Raw genomic sequence first — 23,913 nt, 5'->3', positions numbered from 1 at the left:
CCACTGGTCATTAGTCATTCTCACCGCTTCACATTCTATTTTTATGCCGTTTTAACAGATCAATTGTACCCACAGGCTCGCCAAAACCCGCTTCACTTGATGAATAGCTTGTGAGTAGTTGGGGGTTATGTTATTAACTGTGAAATAATGTAGGCAACTCAATAGTTTACTTGCTCCTTCACACTCTCCACTGAGGACAAAAAGTGATGTTTTTACTCATTAGGTCCCCTGGTGTTTAGACTGGGGTCAAAAATTACAGACTGATTAAATAAAGAAAAAAACAATATTACAAGTAAATAAACTGCTCCACTTGTTTAACATGCATTAAAAGTCACCACAGTTTTTTTTTTAATTGAAGGAAGAAATCATGTTGTTGAGTTGTGAGTAGGAATAAAACTCTAGTTCACAATAGGCCTGCCAATTGGTGGGTTCCCATAAGATGACTGGCAATACATTAACATCAGCGGAGGTCCCAGAATGAGGGGAATGTATAGTCATGAGTTCAACTTCTCATTAAACACCTCCTCCGGGATTAAAAAACTTTTTAAACCTTTTAAACTTGCTGATTTATTGCTAAAAAGAAAGTTAGGCTTTTTAATATGATAATTCACTGTGTCACAATCCAGCACCACACAATGCAAACTAAGCACCACTGGATGGTTGAAGACTATGATCATTCTCTTTTTCTCTCTCACACACACACACACACACACACACACACACACACACACACACACTCAAACACAAGAGTCCAGATTCTGTGAGAGTAAAAGAGCTGGAAAGATTGAACAGGGATTTCTCATTAGGATCAGACTGCCCCAATTCCACGAGCACAAGGACTGGCTTTGTTGGAGACCAACAAAGGAATTACAGCCACTTACCAACCAGAAACTCAGACACATACACACACACACACACACACACACACACACACTGACAGACACACACACAAAATACAAAAAGATATCCCCTTTTTTTCCACTACTCGCACGGACAGAAAAACTCTTACAAACACCCACACATGTGCACACAGAGACATGGAGAGGGAGGGAGAGAGAATGATTGAGGGAGTTCGAGAGTGACTAAGAGATCGAGAGAGAGAATGTGTCAAATAGATATTGGACATGGATATCATCAGAGCTGGATAAGGATTCATTACTCTGAGCCACCTGACAACCTCCCTCCCTCCATATCTCCCTCCCTGCTGGAGCAGTAATATCATCCAGCCTTATTAAATGACCAAGTGTGAAAGGAGCAACAGAAAGGAATTAGCACTGTCTCTTCATCTTTCGCGCTTTCTTTGTCCTCTCCCTGTTCATTTGTTTTCAAATTCATAGACAATGGAAAGAGGTGGGCATCGGTTATATGAATGTCAACTAAAATAGTATTTCCAAAGCAGTGAACAGGATAATGTGTTTAACAATGATATCAAAACAATGAATCCATCAATTAAGTGTTTCATCAACAACAAATATTTATCAAGCTAAAATTACTTTCCTGGCTTTCTTGTCATTGTAAGTTGAATTAATTTGGGATTTGGACTGTTGGTCACACAAAACAAGCAACTGCTTTTAGCAAATGGTTAAAAAAAAAAGACAAAACACTTAGGCTACTTGCTCTCTGCTGAGAAGTTGTTGAGAAGATTGATACTACTCTCATGCTCGTGCATTAAGTATGGAGCTAGAACCAACATGCTGTTAGCTTAGTTTAGTTTAGCTTAGCTAAACTTAGCTTAGCTTAGCTTATTTTAGCTTAGTTTATTTTAGCATAAGCTGGGGTAAGCAGCTAGCCTTTGCTCTCTCCATGGTTCAAAACTATTCCAAATGTAAAAACAACAATAAGATATAGTATGGTTTTAAATTAATTTCCTGACAAACAACAGATTATCTGTCCACAATAGTAGCATGTAGCACCAAACAAAACCATAAGTTATTGCTTTTTATAATTCTGTTTGTTCACAGATTATACAAGAGATATAATATTTAATATTTAATTAGTGAGCGTTATACATGCTGGTAGCCATTGGACAAACCCAGCTTAGTTAGCTAGCCGTTTCTGCTAGCGACCAGTCTTTAGTTTAGGCTAAGCTAAGCTAAATAGATGCTAATTCCAGCTCCTTTCTTAAGAATGGTGTTTATTTTCTCATGTTTAACTATTCTCTTAATTAAAAATGAAAACAATTATTAGCTGCAGCCCTAAAAATGATAAATAATGGAAAAAGAAGATTTCACAGTGTTGTCCTTCCATCTCTGTCTTTCTCGTAGGGATGGCCCACTCTCTCCCTGATCTGTCCCATTCAGAACGAGCATGTTTGAGCCTCACAGGCCTGTTCATCCCTTCCTCCACTCGTTTGTTGACTGCTTTGCCTCTCTGACCTAGATCTGCAGTTTCTCACTCTCTCCCTCTGCCTCTCTCTCTCTCTCTCTTTCTCGCTCTCTCTCTTTCTCTCTTATCCCTCTGATTCTCTCTCACTATCTAACCCTCTTAACTTCACACAATCTACTCTGTATGCCTTTCATTATTTTCTCCCTTCCTCCCTCTAAATGTGTCGCTCACTTTCCCCTCTCCCTGTCCCTTGTATTCTCTTTCTCCGTCTCTCTCATGCCTCGCAGCTCAGACCAGTGGCCTGTGAAAAACGGGTCCTACATGAACATGACTGAGCTGAACACTAATGCCAGTGAAACAGTGTTCAGCTTTGAGCTTGACAAGCAAATATGACACAAACCATGGACTTCTTGCAACCCATTCACTTTGCCTCTACTAATGCATCTCGCGCCTTCTGTGAACCACAATGCACTGATGCGGGCCTGAGTGCCTCCACAAAGCAAAGCAAACACATATATATATTCTTCTGCACACAAAAGCTTTCATCTAATACCTCCCAGCTGTGATTATACTGAGTATGCTGTGCATTAACTTCAATCATCACAGTGACATTTCAAATGAGGTCTAGGAAATCATGTGTCCAATCCACCATATTTTTTCCCCTCCTTAATCCTGTAGAGGTATTTTTGACCAAATATGATAGCAAAACATCTGTCACTCACACACACACCCACAAAGAGCCGCGTTGCTGCCTGACCAGGTGTGTTTGAGCGATAACAGACCAAATTGACTATGTTTGCTACGCTTGAATGGCCATGCTGTGATGGAGGCAGCAAAACTGATACCAAACTGATCTCCAATCAGCCTTCAGGCAGCCATATCACGGAGGAGTCATTACTCGGCGTCCTCCCTGCAGGTCAGTGTTTTCTTAAACTGCTGGACGAGTCGGGAATTCAAAATGGACTAGAGGTTCCACCAAAATAAAATAAGAGTATGCTTTCATAAACCAAGGTCAGGAGAATAGGATGCGTGGTTATTGTGTTAATGGTTATTGTCTCATTAATAAACTAAAAGATAATAGATTATCAACTCCTCTCCCTCCGCTTTGGTTGTTTATTTGTCCATTTATTGTGTTTGATGTTTCTGAGACTGCTGATTAGATTGTAAATAAATCAGGGGTTTACTCTGTTTACAAATCAAACATCTCAAACAGATCTTATTTAATGCAGTTAAACAAAAAAGCCTTGGAATAACTAACATGTTTATAAAGTCTAAAACTTTTCTAAGACTGAGCAGGTAAGGGCTGCAACTACCAACAATTCTTATTCATCTGACTTAGGCTGAAAATACAGATTGTATTCATTCCCAAACCAAAGGATATTCAATGTTTTATCACATAATACAAAAAAGCAGCATATCACTGCAACTTAGAAGCATGAACTTGGAAAAATTTGGCTTTTTTTTAATTGAAAACTTTTGATTGATTTACTAATTGTTTCAGCTCTAAATACGATCATTACTATTTTGACAAACTTATTAATCATTTAGTTTTTTAGAAAATGTTGTAAATGTTTCTCCAAAGTTCCCAGAGGTTAATGAACTGATTGCGATTCATCTTCTCTCAATCGACCAATTGGTTCAGCACAAGTATAATTACCAATGTTACTGTCTGTTGCTGAGTATCCTGCTCAAAGTCAGAACCACTCATCATGTTGTCCATATAAGTTCATACTGTAACTGTAGCTCTGATAGCACAGTGCTATCTCATCTCATTTGTTCCCTTCCATGTGCAGCATGAGGGAGCTGTCAGACCGACACAGAGTAGCTGCACCTCTAGCAGCAATTATCATCAACACATAATTGTGATTAATTGCACCTGCCAAGTGACAGTAAAACGCCAGTAAAGCACTTGCAGCCTATGGAGGAAGGTAGGCAGACTGCTTGGTATGATGTGTGAGGATGTGTGTGGCTTGGGATGAAGACGAGGAGGTTGTGCATGAGTGTGTGTGAGTGTGTGTAATGATTCGCTTTTACGATTTTTCTGCTGCTATATGGAGCTGAATGTTAAGGGGAACAGACACAGACACACACACACACACACACAAACACACACACAAGTACTGCAGGCTACAGAGGGAAGCATCTCTTCATCATTCTCATGTAGCCTAACCACTACCTTAATACAACCTGCTGGTGGATGTCATGATACACAGAAATTCTGTGTGTGTGTGTGTGTGTGTGTGTGTGTGTGTGTGTGTGTGTGTGTGTGTGTGTGTGTGTGTGTGTGTGTGTGTGTGAGAGAGAGAAAATCCTTCTACAGTGTGTGTGTGTGTGTGTGTGTGTGTATTTTATTTGTTTGTGTGCGCGTCCATGCCCTTGCCAAGTCAATTACACAGAACCCCCCACCCCCTCTCGGACACATTTACTATGCAGGACACTTCCTGTCGTAGCCTAGCAACAGTCTTGGCTGGCCAGAGTACAGTGGGCACAAGACTTAAACATACACATACACACTCACACAGACACACTCATAGAAAGAGAGAGAGGACGGGGGAATAAGAGACTATTGTCCTGATATGGGAGAGTTGTTATTTAGAAGAAGAGACTGGGTGAGGAAAGGAAGGGGGGGGGGGTAGAAGTAGGTAGCAAGAAGTGATGAGTGCATGAGCAGAAGACTAGTTCACTGAGAGAGCTGAATTTCACAGTGCATCTGTCCTCGGTGTGTGTGCTCACTGTGTGGCCAAGCTGCAAGGTCAAGAAGAAACCATCCAAGTTTTACATTGAAACACATGAGCTGCCTGATTTAAAAATGGATCCTGACTTGATTTTATTTTCTTTGAATTTCTAATATTAACATTTACAGATATTCAAACACCTACACTGGGGGTTCTGCATGTTTTAGCCCATTAACTACAATTCTCATTACTGGGGACCATGTCCAAAATCTTATCATAATTAAGATTGATTTCCTATACTTTCCAGGAAGCCATTGGTTTTTACTAATTTCAAGAACATTAAAAATCACCTTGCAGAGAATTGAAACCTAAGATGTTCATTTTGGTGGACTGTTCAATTGCAGTTGCAAGTACGGTATTTTTTTTTTTCAAAGAAAACTACAGGGTTTCCTACGGTATTTTAAAAGGACTAGGATTAGACTTTTATGTGCTAACTGATCATAAAATGTGCCAGTCTAACACACCTGCCAAAGGTTCCTGGGGAAAACCCTATTGTACTTGTTGTTTCTGTGACATCTGACATTTCAGAGCTGACTGCCAAAAGAGGAACCTTTTTAGCAACAACCAGTTTCAAATGATCCGTTTGTACACATGCAGCACTGTGTTTGGTTATCATTCGTCATCTAGCTTTAATTGTCTGACAACTTAATTAATTGTAATGCTTTTTAGCAATAATGTGCACTACAGTCCACTTGATTTGTAGTTAATGAACTAGAGCGTTGACACGATTATTTCATTTGTCAGACATTTTGCAAGATTTTAAAAGACTCAGCGATGTCGGGCAAACATGGTTCTATAACCTGCATCAGTCTCTTCTTTGCAAAGAACAACAGGAAAACAAGTGCTAAAAAAACATGAATGCATACACACTCACTAAACTGGGAATGAATTGGCAGATTGTGTCGCCAGCTCTTTGTAAAAAGGAAATGGGTCACACCATAATCCTAATCTGTGCTGTCATGATAATCCACACCAACACACAGACATCAGGCAAGATTTGACTGGATGTCATCTAAGCATGCTCTCCTGGCATCAAGCCTGTTGGCATGGTAACGGTATCACAAGGGAGAGACGGGCTATGGGATGTGGCCCCTGGGCTTTCACCCTATACATTTTCTTTCTGTTTGTCTCTGACAGGCAGGTCCTGGAGGGAGGTTGCCCACTGCTGTCACACACACACACACACACACACACACACTCATACACACCAAACTGTGGTTCAGCTGTCTTAGGGTTGAAGGATTTCAGACAACCAGTGTTTCAGTCTGTACCCTGGTATCAACACCCACTGGTTATAGTCTGTAGGGCTTAAAATCCCAGCATGCTCAGCGGCAGGTGTTGAAGCCGTGATGCAGAATTAAAGCTACTTTCGGCTAACAAACGCTACAAACAACGGTTCTGCTTGAAGGAGCCGAGAGAAATAAGGGGGCAATGCTCCCAGACACACCTCATTGCAGTTCAAACACCTGCAATCATTCTGCATTCACACGTGCTCACACACACACACCAACACACACAGACCAGCGCACACACTCGCACGCGTGCACGCTGTTGTGGAATCAGTGAGGCAGTAAATAAAAGTGACAAAGGCCTCCATTCCAATCTACTACTGCACTGCCCAGGAAATATAGAAGCACCCCGAGGCTGCTCTCACACTCAGACATGAGAAAGGAAGAGAGGGGAGAGAAAGATTGAGACTGGAAGAGATTTAAAAGGAGCGAAGATGAGGGAAACATATACAAGTAGAGAGAGTTTGTGGGAGAAGGAGATTGTAAGGAAATGAAAGCGGCGGTGAAGGAAGGAAGGAAGGAAAGAAAGAAGAACGATGAGGGGATGAAAGATGAGAGCAATGATCTTTAGAACAGTCCGGAGGGCTTTTATTGACGGGCGAGGGGAGTTTGCAGGAAAAACCGGAGCTGACCGTTGCGGACCGACAGCCAAGCGCGTGTTGATTCCACTCTGAGTGAACCGGTGTTATCGGCTAAAGCCTACTGAAACAATAATCTATCAGCAGTCTGAAATATAGCTGCTCATTAACCTGCCCACTCTCAGTACTACAAGCTAATTAACAAGCCATTGGACACACAAACGGACGAGAAATGGGCTAATCTGGGGGTCACGGAGGGGATTTGGCGCGGTGCTAAATAATCACAAATGCAGGCACATTAAACTGAAGCGAATACAGGGAAAAACACACAAGCACATCTGTCTCTCCCTGCCGTGGTGTAAAGCTGCTTGAAGATGAAGAGACATGGGCAGAAAACAAAGTCATATTATAAGAGATATGATTTAAAGTTACATACGTGAAAAGGATCTGTGGGCCTCTGTACACAAGTTTGTGTTTGTGGATATGTGTATAGGGTCAAGAAAACAGTAAAGGTTTGTCCTTTTGACATAAATCAGCCCTACCAAGATGAACATGTGAGTTCCCAAAGGCGTTTGAGGCTGATCCAACTCACCGCTCATATAAAAACACATGTACTGTGCACTAATGTTGTTTTCTTTGAGCTTGATGTTGTTGAAATGCATCTAAACAGCTGTAAGATGCCCCTCTAAAATAGTTAATGTAATACTTCATTCAGTCATTTACAGGTTAACTCACTAATGCACGCAATGACTAATTCACTCAGTTAGCCGCGTAGCCTGCACCCACTCACTCACTTGACACCACAACATCTGCAGAGCAAGCACAGGCAGAGAGTCAGAGAGTGTGCAGGAGCGGGGGGAACACTACAGAGGAGGAGGCGGAGGCGGAGGAAGAGGAGGAGAAGGGTTGCGGCGAAGAGGCAAAGCGGCAGGTTCAGCACATCGGGCCTCACGCTCCAGCGGCTCTGGAGGTCAAACGAACAGCCGAGCTGATTTACTGTACAGACTGGAGGTGAGAGTGGGAAAAGGCAGAGGGGTGGGGGGGGGGGGGGGCAGAGAAGGATGGAAAAGATGAACAGATGAAGGAGAGCAGGGAAAAAAAACACAAATGAGGAGCTAAAGGAAGATTAGTCAGAAAAAGGAGTGGCCAGAGAGAACAAAGAATAATGGAGAGAGTCAGAGCTGGTTATAGGTTATTGATTTAGCTATTGATGAGCAGTGTGGGAAAAAAGCCTCGGCTAAATAGCTCTTTACAGTGCGCACTATCAATTAAAGAGGATCTCACTGGAAAACAAATAGTAAGAGAGAGAGAATGAGAAAGACAGACAGACAGAGATTGCTATTGACATCAGGCATGGGTAATTGACCCTGGTCTGGGTGGCAGGAGTGAATTGTGGGTAAGTGGAGCGTGTGGCCTTGGGGAAGACAGAGAGAGGATGTATGTAGGCTAATGAACACACTGCCAGATGTGAGCGTGTGTGTGTGTGTATGTGTGTGTGTGTGTGTGTGTGTGTGTGTGTGTGTGTGTGTGTGTATGTGTGTGTGAGAGAGTGTTTGTGTCGCCGCATGCGACAAAAAGAGCACATCTACTGTTCCCACGGTAACGAGCAACATCCACCTCAGTCACAGTTCACGGTTCATTCATAAGGACTCCAGAGATGGCAGTGTGTGTGTGTGTGTAAGTGTCAGAGCATCGTGTGTAACCAAACAACAAAAATACAGCAATAGAGAGGGGCGATGGCACAGAGTCAAAGTGTAAACATCTGCAGCAGTGCCCCTACACCGGGGACATGTGCTGCACACAGGCAAACACACAAACACACATCCACTCACTGTGCACACACAAACACAAACCGAGCCCTATAGCCCGCAGACACTCCCAGCTCAGACCTTCTGACAGCATTCCCATTAGCGCTAATGCTTCCGTACAGTACTACATTCTTTCTTCATTTACCAGTGTCAGTTCCTTATCATGCTAACTGCAATTTACTGACACAGTAAGCATGACTAGCCTATACATTTTCTAGGGGGAGGATGATTAATGATTTACGCTCCGAGTACCACTGGGGTGTTGTTGCTAACAATGAAATTCTAAATTGCAGCCTTATGGCAACCACATTATTTCATCACCTTATTTAAGAATTGAGCTATAATTATAATTTGCTGATGGTGCAACATAATTTTACTATCTGCTGACCACCTACAAGCTAATACTTGAATGCCTGAAATTAAACGAAGTAATTGAATCAGCAAATTGATCGACAACAGTTGAACAAAAGTAATTCATTATTTAAGTCATTGGAGAGGTAAAACTGGCATTTTTTTCCGGTCCAATGAAAAACATGCATGTCCAAATTTGGTGATTGTACATTTTTTTTTGACAAATTGAACGATTCATTCATTCATTTATGGGTCGAAAAGAATTCATGCTATCATGCACTCATGCTATTCTCATCAAAATAACCCAAATAAAATCCAAGAGCTGCAATTTTTTTGGTAAAAGCTATAAATATGTCATACCATACCATAAATGGAGCATTGTGCTGCTACAGACACTCCCAGGCCTAAATATCACATTCTCAAAAATGACCAATCCAGCTGAAATCATGACTCACCGCAATATCTGCCAAAAATAATCGAAATTTAATGTGTCAGAGAAATGTGGCAACAAGGCTGCTTCAAGCATGTCCAATGTGAGATTTGTGCTTTTCTTTGTCTTTATGATAATACATGAAACATTTTTGAGAGTTGGATTGCTGGTCGGACAAAACAAGCAATTTCAAGGCCCCGCCTTGAGCTCTGGGAACTTGTTAAGGTCATTACTCACTCCTTTCTACATCAGTAGTTAGTTTATAGTAGTTCATAGTCTTAACAATTAATTGATTAATCAAAACAGGAATTGACAGACCTGTAAGAAGAACTGAAAATAATCAGTAGTCACAGCACTAACTGCTAACAGTAAATGAATGTCACTTACTGAGTGAGTTATGGAAGACTTGTTTTACATCAATCTTTTTGGTTAAAAAATGACGTGAAGTTGAAATCAAATAAATATAATGTACGGAAGAAGAAATAACATATTCAGTACAAACAGTAGAGCTGACCACTGATTTGTCAGATTGCCATTTTAGTATAGTCTATCAATGACTACTTTCAAAGAGACACACACTGTGTATGCTCACTTGCTTGATCTTCCTTCCTGCTGTCAAACACTAGCAGGAGGAGTTTAGAACATCAAACAAAGAGGAATAAATGAAGTCACTCTATCTTCCATCCCCTTTCAGACTCTTATGCCAGGCTTCCTCACTTCATGCTGCTCCTCTGAAGTGTGTGTGTGTGTGTGTGTGTGTGTGTGTGTGTGTGTGTGTGTGTGTGTGTGTGTGTGTGTGTGTGTGTGTGTTTGTGTATGTGTGTGTGTGTGTGTGTGTTCGTGTGTGTGTGTGTGTGTGTGTGTGTGTGTGTGTGCACGTGTGTACGTGTGGTGGAGGGGCGGTTGTGGCAAGCATGCAGAGAGAAAAATCTCCCAAAGTCCTTTGCAGCGTGACTTCCAGCAGATAAGTAAGATAGAAAAAAAAAACATCTTTGAAGTTTTATTTGGTTCTTAAGAGAGCAGAGGAGGGAGGAGGAGGTGGATGAGCAGGAGGGGGAGGGGAGGTGGGTCAGAGTGGAAAACAGACAGGGACGCTGCAGGTAGAAATGATAAAGAGACATATAGAGAGAGAGGAAGAGAGAGAGGGGAAGATACAAGTGTGATTGGATAATGAGATGAAGCATTTTCTTTGCAATCCTAATCTACATCCCATCCATCTGTTTACATTCTCAAACCCCAGATTGCCACGGTAACAAGATTATTGGCGAAGACTTGTAGTCATAACTGCACACGCCTTGTGGTGTGTGTGGTCGTAACTGTTCATCAGTTTTAAAGATAACAGAAAATCATGATGAAAAGACTTTCCCACACACACACACACACACACGCACGCACACACACACACATACATAAACCCCTTGACTGCTGACAACATGAAACAAACACAGTCCACATACATGCTCACTTCAAACCCTTGTTCACACACACAGGTTTATACACAGACACACACCAGTGCAGTAAATGGAAACCACGCAGCTGCTCTTTGTACAGACTTGCTGTCACAGTGGGTGATCATATAAAAGCCCATGCGGCCCAGGTCCCCAACCGTCACTTTTGCTGTACTGTGTGTGCACATGTGTGCATGCGCGTGTGTGTCAGAGTGACTGGTGAATATTTAAAGAGTGTATGGAGCACTTTGCCTCAGGAGGAGCAGAGTGGATGTGTTCTGTCATCAGAGAGAAAAAGATTGGTCGCCTCCTCGTTCTCATGCTCCTTCGCTGCATGGAGACAGCAGAGTCATGGAGAGAAGGTATGTGAAAACAGCACATGCACACGCACACACATTCATGAATCACGTACAGAAACCCACACAAACACAGGAAATGTTTTATTGCTGCCAAAGCCGAGGAGACAGTCGATGAGACAATGGGCTGACTGTGTCATCGTTCACTTGTTTGTGCATGTGTGTGTTGAACGTGTGTGTCGGTGCTGTTTTTGTGTTTTTGGGGGACCGAGATATGATTGGTTGCCCTCTCAACTTGTCCTTGCATCCATCAAGGAGAAAAATGACTTCTCCTGCACGAATGACGAAGAGATGTGATTAATCAATTATCAATACGTCTGTTAGTCAATAATGATGCTCCCCGTTCCCGCCTCCCACCGTGGTACCATATGAAGCAATGAGTGCTTCCTCAATTTGGAGAACTGCAATTCCCATAACCCCCATCAAATATTCACAGGCATCAGAAAGAAAGAGAGAAGGGGGAGACAGCAGAGAAACAGAAGCATGATAATATATATATATATATATATATATATATATATATAAGGGAGTGGGCATGGCTGGAGAGATGAGAGTGCAGGAAAGAGACACGGCAAAATAAAAGGAGGAAATACCAATGACGGAGCGATGGAGAGGCAGATGATGAGAATGACAACAGTTGGAGAGAGAGAGAGGGGAAGAGAGAGAGCTAAAGGAGGAAACAGAGAGAGAGTGTAGAAGATGGAGGGACGGGAGGGTGGAGAGAGAATGTGTTTAATTATTCAGCATTACCCGTGTTCTCTATTTATGGCCCTTTTAGAGCAGCCAGTAGAAGCTATATATACACATACTGTAGGCACAGGCTGCTCCCTTAAGTACAGCTCACCGGGGAAGTTTCAACCCAAAAAACACAGAGAAAAGAAGAAGAAAAACGTGATTACATATTGATAAGAGAAATGTGCAGAAGGAAGGGATGAAGAAGCGAGGGGGGGTGGGTGGGGGGGTGTGGGGGGGGTGATTAGACAGAGGAGGAAAAACAAGGAAAGAGAACCACCATAGAGATGTAAGATGAGAAAGGGAGACAGAGGCAGGAGTCAAGCTAAAATTATCTTTCCACTGCGGCTACTCGTCTATCACTGTTCTTGGCCGGACTACTTTTTGCTGACAGGGAAACTGCAACGAAAAAACAACAACCTGGGACAACTTTTCTTTTTTAATTGAGAGGAGATGATAGGTGCACATGTGATGGAAAAAAAGAGAGAGAGAGAGAGATGGAGAGAGGGGGGGGGGAGCACTGAGGGGCAGATCTGTATCATTTAACTAGATGGTGTAGTGGGATTGTTGATAAACCTGTTATCTCTTGCTCCCAGAATCACAGAGCTGCAGCTACGTGGCACATTACTGGCCCTCTATCGCCATAAAGCACTGTGCTGACCACACACACACACACACACACACACACACACACACACGCACACACACACACACACACACACAAAAGGATGCATGCATACACATAAACCTACATATCTCTAGCTTTATTACACAGTGCACTGAGTAAAAACTATTGCAGCAGAATGCAGTGGACTGGGACAAGAGTCATGCTTTTGCTTTTGCTTTTGCTGTGGGAGAAGAAGAAGTACCAAAGTACCTGATGTAAGAAGACGTGGAAATAACTTTTTTCCATTACTGTTCCTTGTCTTGTGATGTTTTCATATCAGATTTCTGTTCAATAAAAATTTAAATCTGCAAAATGTCAGCTGCTGATGCATTTTTCACTTCATCCGACAAGGTTATAAAAGTTTTAATAATCCCAAATGTAGCCTAAATTTGTCTATCCACAGAAATCATTACTTTTTCATTTCACTGAAATGAAAAACAAGTAAATTTGCATTTAGATTTTTATCAAATAACGTTGATATGTGCTATTAATCTGCATAAATCTCGCAATTACATTCAACAAGGATCAAAATAAAAGGCAGTTTGCGTAGGTTGTGTATGTTCTAGAGGAGCTTTCTGGTGATTCTCAGTGTTTTTTTAAACTGCAGAGCAAAACTGAACCCTGGCCACCGAGCAAATTGAATTTATTTTTGGAGTCAAAAGGAGGAGTAAAGTCATGTTAACAGCCCGTCTGACTCTAACCTTTACATCTCAGCACACATTCAGACTCCACCTGTGCTCACTCCACATCACACTGACAAGGATTCCTCGATCCAGACTGGAGGGATACTACAGTCCAAAACTACATACACTATTTTTATGTGTTACTTTTACAGGCGTCGAAAATACGGTTTGGAGAAAGTCGGAGCAATTCCAGTTCACTTATACCCACCGGGCTGAAGGTCAATTTATCATCTCAGTGACTCAGAGATTCACCTGCTCACGAGAAGTTGATCCTCTTCAGGCGGCTTGCCTCGACGACGGAGCTCAATCGCCTGAGGAATTTAAAATAGATGGCATTTTTGCTCAAGTGACTCTGCTCCTTATCTGTATGTATGAGACCAATCTTTCCCTGTTTACATCTGTACCTACTTCTACAGCACTCAAGGGCAATATTTGAAACTACACACTAGAACGCATTCATACCATTATTTTGAATTAAAAATGCATATTTTATCTTAAGGCCGCAACAGACTATTCTTTTCATTATCAATTAATATTGTGATTATCTTCTTTATTAAACTCTTGGTCTATAAATGTCAGAAAATAGTGAAAAATACTTATCTCAACTTCCTATAGCTCAAGGTTACATCTTCAAATTGTTTGTTTTGTACAAACAACAGAGCAAAAGGGGAAGATATTTAGTTTCCTATCACATATGACAAAGCAAATCAGCAAATTCTTGAAAGGCTGGTACTAGGAAATGTTTAGCATTCTTTCTTAATTATCCTAAAATCAAAATAGTTGCAATTTAATCTATCTATCGTTTTATTTTTTTTGAATGTGACCTAAAGTTCATTATATTTTGCACTAAAAGGACATTTTAAGAACAAATAGTCACATAATAGAAAATAGAACAGTGGGAATGTCATTTCTGAAGCTGTCAACCAACAGCAGCAATAGCATAAACTTCAGTGTGGACTCTGCTGGGAATTATACGCTGTGAAACACCCAATCACAAACCACTGTGGATGAGCTTAATGGGCTCCTGAGCCAACAGGCCGGTGCTGTTGCCATAGGCATTCTGTGGCTCAGTAATGTATAGGAACAGACTGGCTGAATGTCAGCCAGTAAATGAGCCGTGACTTTCACCAAGACAGCAGAGTCAGCAATAAATGGATACACATAACTCTCCTGTTCTCCGTTCCTTTTGTGTTTTTTTTCCTGCCTTCTGTCGCTAACCCACACATACGCACACACGCACGCATGCAGATACAAACACACGTGGATGTCAGATTATTTCTAGAAGTGTGGAGAAGCATGTCCAACCTCTGCCTGACCTTTAATCTGGTCCAATCAGCTGTAAAAAGTACCCGTCTCCATTATCAGCTGACCTTGACTCTCTGCTCCATTAGACACACTTTCACACACACACACACACACACAATATAAATGCACTCACAAGGGCCTTCACATGTCCATACTGTCACTTATTGAAACAAACATATGTTTATTCCAGAAAGAGGTTGTTAAACACAAAGTGCCATACTGCTGGTGCAACATCCTGCAGAGTGGCAGGATAGGAAGGAGCAGAAACAGGAAAAGGAAGTGAGGACCACCGAAACAGCGGGCCATCGTGGAGGGAAGAGGAAGTTCAGACAGTGACATGGATGCGGAGATAATGTTTAAATGACAGCGGTGAGCAGCTGAATCCAGCTGACAGCAAAAACCTCCAACCACAGCGATGTCACAAAGCCAGATCAAGCACAAGCACTTCCTGTCAATGGCAAAGACACTTCCCCTTAAAATATCTCATCTCAGGAAACCAAATAACCCCTGCAGAGGTATAGGAAGAAATGTAAATACAGTAGAGAAAGAAGAAAACAGAGTACAGGAAATTCTCCTAAAAGCACTTTAATGTGCCCCAGATTCTTCTTCTCCTCTCTGCATTTAAGTCTCTTTTACATTCACTCCATTTCTCTCAAGCTTGTGCACTGCTTTTATTTCCTGTCCTCTCTGTTTCCTTCAGTCACACTGCACATTTGTACTTTTTATTCCATATAGGTAAACAAGAGTTGATAAGATGAGGGAGCATGTTATCAGAATGATAGGAGTATCAAAGTCTGTTAATGCAAGTGTACATATTCTTACCTTGTACACCTGCCCGTAGGTGCCATTTCCCACCAGCTCAACCAGCTCAAAGATGCCAGCAGGATCCTGGAAAGACAAAGGAAACATAGCAAGATTATTAAGATTAATACGACTAGTATTCATCAAAGTAATCCAGTTATCAAGTTATCCAGTGTTCAGTCAGATTTAGACAGTAATAAATGTACAACAAAGCATGGCATTTTTTAGCCACACTAGCAGCATGGCTGTCCAGAGGTAATGTCGGAAAGTCCAGTTTGGGTCATGACTGCAATAACTATTGGATGGATTGCCATGAAATTTTTTGCAGACATTCACATTCCCCTCGGGATTAACTGTAATAATTTTGGTCATCCCCTGACTTTTCCTCTGAGGTTGATATAAAGAATGTTATAACGGTTGACTGGCTTTTCATCCAGTGCCATTATCAAGTCAAAATTATAATTTAAATACTGCGTCTAGTTTAACCTTGTGATTAGTGCAACAAAGCAAAGTATGCTAACACACTAAAATAAGTTGATAAACGTTACCTGCTAAGTATCAGCAATGTAACATTGTCCTTATGAGCAAGCTAGCTTTCTGAAATTAGCATTAGCAGCCTCACAGACTCGCTAGCTTAGCTGTAGACTCTTTGTCTTAATTTCCATATTACAGCAGTGACCGCTTCTAACCGAGGCCATGCTGGTGTGTCTTGCTCTACCAACCGAGCTCTCTGGGTGTTGATACACTGGTCTGAAATGCAGTCCTGGATTGTTTTAGGCTTGTGTCCAGACCAGCTAATAATTTAAGCCCACAGTCGCTAGGTTGCCAACACAGAACTCAACGCATCTCTGACAAGGAGCAGCTCGAACAGAGCTTAAAACCCACTGACCTCTGTGCACACACAAACAGACACACAGACACACAGACACACACACACACACACACACACACACACACACACAAACACACACACACACACACCTCCCCCTTCCTCTCTGCTGCGTGTTGCTGCAACAATAGCTGGTATTCACCCTCTCTTTCCTCTTCTCTCTCTCTCTCTCCCTCTCTTTCACACTCTCTCTGCTCCACCAACCAGACCAAGTCCAACTATGTCTCTCTCACTCTTTTATCTCTGCGTTCTCTCTTCCTCTCCTTCATTCCTGACGGAGTCCAGGACAAGTACTTTTTGCTAACAGTCCTCTCATTCCAACAGAGTCCCAGAAACACTGAGGGCTTTTACCCTTCTCTTGTGTCTCTTCTCTCCCTGTGCACCCATGCCATTATAAAGTTTTCTAAATGTTACATACCATCATTCATTTTGCTTCAGTATAAACTTTATATAAACTTTATACCTCATTCTCTCTACCAGAGGTGGCAGTAGCTAGTCTTGGGCCCTCGTCACCTCAAGGAACTCAAGTCCACAGTGTCTGTAAATGTATATTATCAGCAGTCCAACATTGTAAATGACCTTATAACACAAAGGCAGTGTGGGCTTGGAGAGTGATGTGGCTCTTATGCTTTAAATTCTCACAATACACTGCTTGTAATGTGGATTACAGCAAATTCTACTGCATCAGTTCAAAATATACCAATATCCACAGTCATTTTCATCCTTTTTTTCCCCCCTTTTTCCTTTTTGAAAATAGTTCTACACTATCATCTCGGGACGAGCCATAGAAGATGTTTAACAATGAGATCTTCTTCAGTGGGCAAAGCTAGAGGCTTTATTTCGTTGCTGATTCACCAAAATAAACTGCACTATTGTGTAGTTCTGAACTGGGACTCATGCAAAGCTGGAGGACAGATGATATTACACGATATCCACTTTTCACAGACTATTCCCCTCTCAATAAAGCAACATTTTATTTCCACTCTGAGGAGCCACACACGCACCCTATTTCCATCCCCGTCTCTCTCCTCTATAACCTCATCACTTCTTTTGTTTATCAGTCTCTTTGTTGCTTTCTCTACCTCTCTTTCTGCGCTTTTCTTTCATTGATTTTTTCAGTGGAACTTTCAGCTATAATCTTCGCGCGCACAACATGCAGATCTGTGTGTTGCCACAGTACACAGAGAAGGAAATGACTTTACATTTTGGATGCTGGAGTATAATACAACACACATGCTCAAGATGTTTGCGTGCTTATATTTTAACACTATCTTTTACTTCTGTTTTTTTGTCTCTTTCTTTATGCCTCCCTGTCTTTCACCACTTTCGCTCTTCATCCCTCTCTTCTCCTTCTCTTCGTCCCCCCTCGCTCTGTCTATATATGTTTGTTTCTGCGGGTCTCAGCAGACCTGTCAACCTGTCAGCTGTTTCTGAAGATAGGGCCTTGTGCTTTTCTTGCACTCTCCTTCCTTTTCCTGTCGTTTTTTTCACCCCTCTTTCTTTGTTGTGTACGGCAGACACACACACACACGCACTTTCCCTCACATACAAACACACACACGCGCACACACAAACGGCAACAAACTCATTCTCTAACACTTTGTCTCAAGTACATCCTCCCGCTGTCTCGCTCTCTCACACTCTCATAACCACACACACACACATACTGTGCCAAAAGCACACTCCTACACAAGGGCTAGTGTTCAAATGTTCTAACGAGTGTGAGTGGGCACAAAATGAAAAGTGTGTGTCTAACTAAACGCGTGTGTACGTGCGAAAGAGGGATTCGGAGAGAGAGACTGCAAGCCTCTTTCAAGAGTGCAGACAGCAGCGTTCTGCAAGCAGTGCAGCTGCTCGCCTTGCTATCAGGCCTTCAGCTGATGCAGGTAGAGTTTTCCTCCCCACACTTCCTTTTTCTCTCTCCAAGTGTGTGTGTGTGTGTGTGTGTGTGTGTGTGTGTGTGTGTGTGTGTGTGTGTGTGTGTGTGTGTTTGGCAGCTGTGTGAATTAACTCTCAGAGCAGCATACAAAGTTCTGACAGCAACTCCCAGGACACATCTAAGAATGCGCCTTCTTCATCTTCCGGCTTTTACACAACAAAAACATTCAGATAATGAAAAAGAATTCATGATCGCCACACACACACACACACACACACACGGATGCATGCTATAAATGCATATGCATATAGAAACCGCAAGCACCTGATGTAGGGATGCATGTGGAGCTTTCCTTTCCTCCACGCACAGCATACAGAATGAGTGCTGTGGCTAGAGAAACAGAGCGTTTTTGCTGCTCCAGTTCATACATGTCCTCAGGCTCGCTGATAAAAATATAGCACGATATCATTCATATTTTATAGGCCACTTGCAGAATGAGCTCTCTGCGAGCACCAGGCTTTGTCAGTGCGTCTGCATGTTTGTGTGTGTGTGTGTGTGTGTGTGTGCGTGTGTGTGCGTGTGTGTGTGTGTGTGTGTGTGCACGTCTGTGTGTCTGTGGTTTAGAGTTCCCTATGACTGGAGCAATTTTTGTCCCCTTCCCCTTTTTCTCCATTTGTGTTTTGTGCTGAGCTTTTGCCAGAGTCACATGACTGCCACATGACCTCACTGATGGTGAATGAATCACAGGGTGCGGGCGCGTTGACGCTGCTGAATGGCAGTAAGTTATTAATATAGCTCAAAAAACACCATTAAAGTGCTGAGAGGGAAGAATGAGGATATGCCGACTGACACATGATAAACACACAGACACACATCATTTCTCCAAAATGTCAACTTTTGACAAAAGATTTACTTTAACCCCAATGACGGTGCAGATTTTTTTTTTTTTTTTTACATCATCCACCATCTTTCGAAATTGATTCATAGCAGACCAGACGTCTGAGAATTTTCCAAAACCACAAGGTAACATGACTTCCCACAATTTCTATGAGGACAGTTCCATTTGCAAGGCCTTTCACACAACAACAGCAATAGCATGTGTATCACAAGTGTCTTTGAGATAGGACACAGTTTGCCTAACCTCACTCACCATTTATCTAGAAGTCTGAAGACGGAACAATATTATCGTGCCAGAATCCAGTGCCATATTCAAAACATCGTTTGAGCAAAGGTAGGATGGAGTAGGACCCACTTTGGGCACAAGGACACTGAGATAGATGCAGCACTGAATCCACTATTTTCTCCAAACAGGGGATATCGGTCCATGTGCAGCACAGGCCATTAGAAATAATGGGTTTTAGAGTGCAGGGCTGGAGTTCTTAAGAAAGCCACTTTATAACATGTGTGAGGACTTTCACTGACTGCATTCATTCTTTCATTCCTCAACCTAACCTTAATCCTCTCCACTGCATTCCTAACCTTAACTCTTACCTAACCAAAAGCTAAACCTAGCTCTAAGCTTAAGTCTAAAACAAGAACAAACAACTTCCTTTAAAATCAGGTAATCTGATCACTGCGAAAAAAAAAATAGCTATGGGTACATTTAATCTGATCTGCAAAACCACATTCGAAGGTGATACGTGACGCAGCTCTGACCATAATACATTACCTTACCGCAACTCCTGACAAGTTATAAGTAAACATTTGTGGGTTAGTAATGTGATCACTTACAGCAATAGTTCTCAGGGCGAATAGTTTTTTCTGTAATCTTCCTATAATGTCGTGGGTCAATTTGATTTTAATTATAACTGTTTTATTTCATGAAATTAAATGACTTTTCCTCATTAAGGCTCATGTAACATCATAAAGCCTGGCAGATTCCTCAGCTGAAACACATATACAGTATATTCCTTGTGCTTTAATTAGAGGCCTTTCATTTACATCAGAGTGCCTTGAAGTTCTCTGAACTGACAACCAAAGAAACGACTTGCTGATTGAGGAAGCTGAGCAATTAATGTTAATTATTAAGCTATTGTCACTTGCCAAATCCTGAAGAGCTCTCAGGCACTTCTCAAGAACCAGTGCAGCTCTCAGTTTTTGTTTGCTTGCTTGTCTCTGGCTGACACTCAACTTTCTGATTCATTGTGAGCACTTGAATCCAAACCAAGAACAACAAACATGTAACAGACAAATATCTGTAGTCTACCATCTTTCATTTTTCCAAATATAAAAAACAAACAAAACACACCTGTTGAACAATTACTCGATTTTTAGCAAAACTACTTTCAGTTTTTGTACATATCATGTCAAGTGTGTCACATTCAATTAAAATAACAACAAACATGTTCCTGAAAGTCATAAGAAAACTAGAGGGACACTAGAGAACTGGCTGTAAATTCCAGATATGAGTTTTATAACCAGGAACGTAACGTGTATTCGCCACAGTCAGAGGCCTGACCATGAGATATTTATCTGTTATGGTTTCAGTTTAAGATCAAACATTCTTTACACAGTATCGACATGTGACAGTGTGGACTAGAAGAAAATATAATGTAAGACAGATATAGAGATGGTGTGTGACTCTCAGGGTAAAAACACTGACAGTGCAGTAAGTGAATATTAGACTTCCACTACAACAGAAATAAATCGGTGCAGATGTGTGAAATGTAATCTGTGAGGTTGTGTTCACACAGTGGCACAAATTACTGAAGGGGTAAACTGCAATATCAAAACAGTACACTCATTACAGACCCAAAACACAAATCAGTTTGTTCTTTGTGTTCATGAAAAGAATATTTTAGGCCCACTTCATATACATACTCTCCACTGTCTGCCTCTATGTGCACAGTAGCAGGATTATTTTCATTATTGGATGATTCTGCTTCTGATTCATTGTTGTTTACTGATTTTTCTCTCAACAACAGCCATGCATCCACCAGACAGTCGATTTCTAATGACATAAAAAAGAGAATACCACAAAATCCTCACACTTGAGGAGCTGCAACCAGCAAACATTAAGCATTTGGCTTGATAAATTACTTAAACAATTAATAGACTAAGAAAATTAGTTCATTAATTAGTCATTCATTAATTTTCTGTCAATCAATAAAGCGATTAATCAACTAATTGTTTCAACACCTGTGTAACTAAGTCACACTAAGCAGCTTAGATATGTTTATGCTTCCAGTTTTGGCTTTAGAGCCGACAACTTTCCTGTTCTGATTCAGTGTCCCCTCTCTCATTAACCCATGCTTTCCAGCAGGTAGATTTATTTCAGCAAAAAGCACCAATACATCCACTTTGTGCTACCGCTCGAGGACCGAGCGGCAAACAGACAGAGATAGCGGCTAGCTAGCAAACGTAGCGGGTACAATTAGCAGCTAAAGAGCCAAAAAAAATTCAAAACAGGGCTAAAAGGAGAGTGAATATTTGAATTGCAATCAAAACACAACTCCACATCAGTGTTACTGTGTTCGTTGGATGTGTAAGCAGGCAACTATTTGCCAAAATGTTAGCCACATCAGCTGTATAAGCTAACAGTTTGTTCACGCCCCCCCAAGAAGCCAAATAAATCTACCAGCTCAAGTTCAAATAAGTTGAGTCTGCATACTTTTTAGTGTGTGTAGGGTAAAATGCCTAACTATGTGAGAGGTCAGGGATCAAACAGAAATTGGAAAAAAAAAAAATCAGAAAGCGATTAATTCTTTATTCACCTTGATTGTTTCTTCAATAGTCCATGTAGGGCCACTGTGTATGTTTAGTATATGTGTCTTGCAGCAGACAGCAGCCAGGTGAGTGCTGTTAGCGTCCATTGAAAGTGAATTACAGAGAAGTGAGGTGGATTGAATTAGAGACCCTAAGAGGATGATAGGAGTCATGCTGGGGCCGGGTCTGCCTCTTATAAAACCACTTACACTTAACAACATAGCTCACCACTGCTTGCTTTTACAAGGAGATGCTGTGGTAGCCTAATTCCCAGTACATCTCACCCAGACATGTACAGTACATTAACAGGAGTCAACTCTTAATCACAGATTTACAGCGCGCCGAAGATGAGCCGCGCCACAGAGTTTGTTCTGCGATGCTAATGAGCCCATCCCCTCCTCGCCTTCCATCAGTCTCTGCCAGTTTGTCATCTCACACCTTTCCCTGTCATCTCTCCGTCCATCCCTCCGTCCCCCTCATCATTCATCTTTTCTTCTCAATTTTTCGCCTGCCGCTCTCTCCCTCTGTTGATCCAATCCATCTTTCTTGCCTTCCTGCCCCGCACCATGTGAGTCAGACACAACGGAGGGATTCAGCTCCAACTATGGACTTGTTTACATGCACATGATCCCTTCAAGCACTTCAGATCAAGTTAGAGAGTATACTTTGTATGTTAGAGCGCAGGAGGAAGGAAAAAAAGCGGGTTAGAGTGTGTGTGCGCTCGTGTATACTCATGTTTTAATGTATCCTAAAATGTCTTCAAAGCATACTGAACCATAATGTTATGATATAAAGTTATAATCTAGACGATCACAGCTTCTGTTTATTATCTTTCATGTCCTGGCAACATTTTTGCTGATTGTGTGAGTAGTTTGCTCTGCCATTGGAAGCCATTTGGAAATCAAAGAGTTTGGCTCTCTGACTGTGATGTCTTTTTTCTTGAATGATATTTACTTTACCTGCTCTGAAACTGTGCTTACACTAAACACAAACCACTGGTGTTTTGGGTTTTTTTTGCAGGAAACATAAACTACTTCCCTTCTTGAACATGAGAGAATTTCCCCCAAAAAATTCTTTGGACAACAAATCCTTCCTTTACTTGGTATAGGCTGAGTAATTATTCCTGAAATCAGCTTGCAAGTATCAAAAAGGAACATTTCTAGTAAAATGTCAGCGATTACTAATGGAATTTGGCAGATTCAAATTAGGAACTTCCTATTTAGTGCGTACAGCTTGTACATCGTGGTGCTTTTATAAGTGCAGCAGAGAATTAAAGACTTGACGCCGCTCCATCAGTGACTTGGGGGGGGGGGAAATAGGTCAACTAGAAGCAGGCAGGCAAAGTAGAAAGGAGGGTGGGAGGGAGAGGGGCATTTCTCAGCGACAGACTGCCATACAGTATATAGACTATTCATGAATAAGCTCTGTGTAAGCCCTGGGCACTGCTGTGGCCCCGTTACTATGGCGTCCATGGTGAACGGCCGAGGAATGTGGTCTTACTGGGCAACGAGGGATGGAGAGGGAGGGAGGGAGGGAGGGAGGGAGGGAGGGAGGAGATCTGGAGAGGGGCCTATGCCTCGGACTACTTTGGTCACTGGTCACATCTCCACCTTTAGCCCGAGCGGAGCCTCTGTCGCTTTCTTCTTCTCTCTCTCTGCTCTCTGCGTCTCTCATTGTTCCTCTAAGTCTCTCTGAGCTGCATTCATCCCCACACGTCCCGTTTCTCTCTCTGAATCCATCGATACTGCTCTCTCCCTCTGTTTCTTTTTCTTCTTCTGTCCTCTCTTTCTCTGACCGTGTCACCATCCCTTCATCCTCACCTTCCCTCTCTTTCATCACAGATCTCACACCTGAGTCCCTGCACAGCTCACTCGTCTCTACTGCCAGCGTGTGCGTGCATGCCTGTGAGCGTGGCTATACTTCCTGCTGGTT

General features: G+C 42.0%; 1 protein-coding gene across 9 annotated transcripts in view; it reads right to left on the bottom strand.

The window, feature by feature from the left end:
• The window catches only part of tnika (TRAF2 and NCK interacting kinase a), a 61,113-nt gene that overhangs the window by 33,519 nt on the left and 3,681 nt on the right, over nt 1-23,913 (bottom strand). For all 9 annotated transcript variants that reach the window (XM_056393369.1, XM_056393372.1, XM_056393374.1 and 6 more), the window contains exon 2: nt 15,530-15,595. In XM_056393369.1, coding sequence (XP_056249344.1) covers nt 15,530-15,595 — 66 coding nt within the window. The remainder of the gene's footprint in view (nt 1-15,529; nt 15,596-23,913) is intronic.

This window comes from Seriola aureovittata, chromosome 13 (genome assembly GCF_021018895.1).
Source record: "Seriola aureovittata isolate HTS-2021-v1 ecotype China chromosome 13, ASM2101889v1, whole genome shotgun sequence".
NCBI lineage: Eukaryota > Metazoa > Chordata > Actinopteri > Carangiformes > Carangidae > Seriola > Seriola aureovittata.
This window is presented reverse-complemented; position numbering and strand designations above follow the sequence as displayed.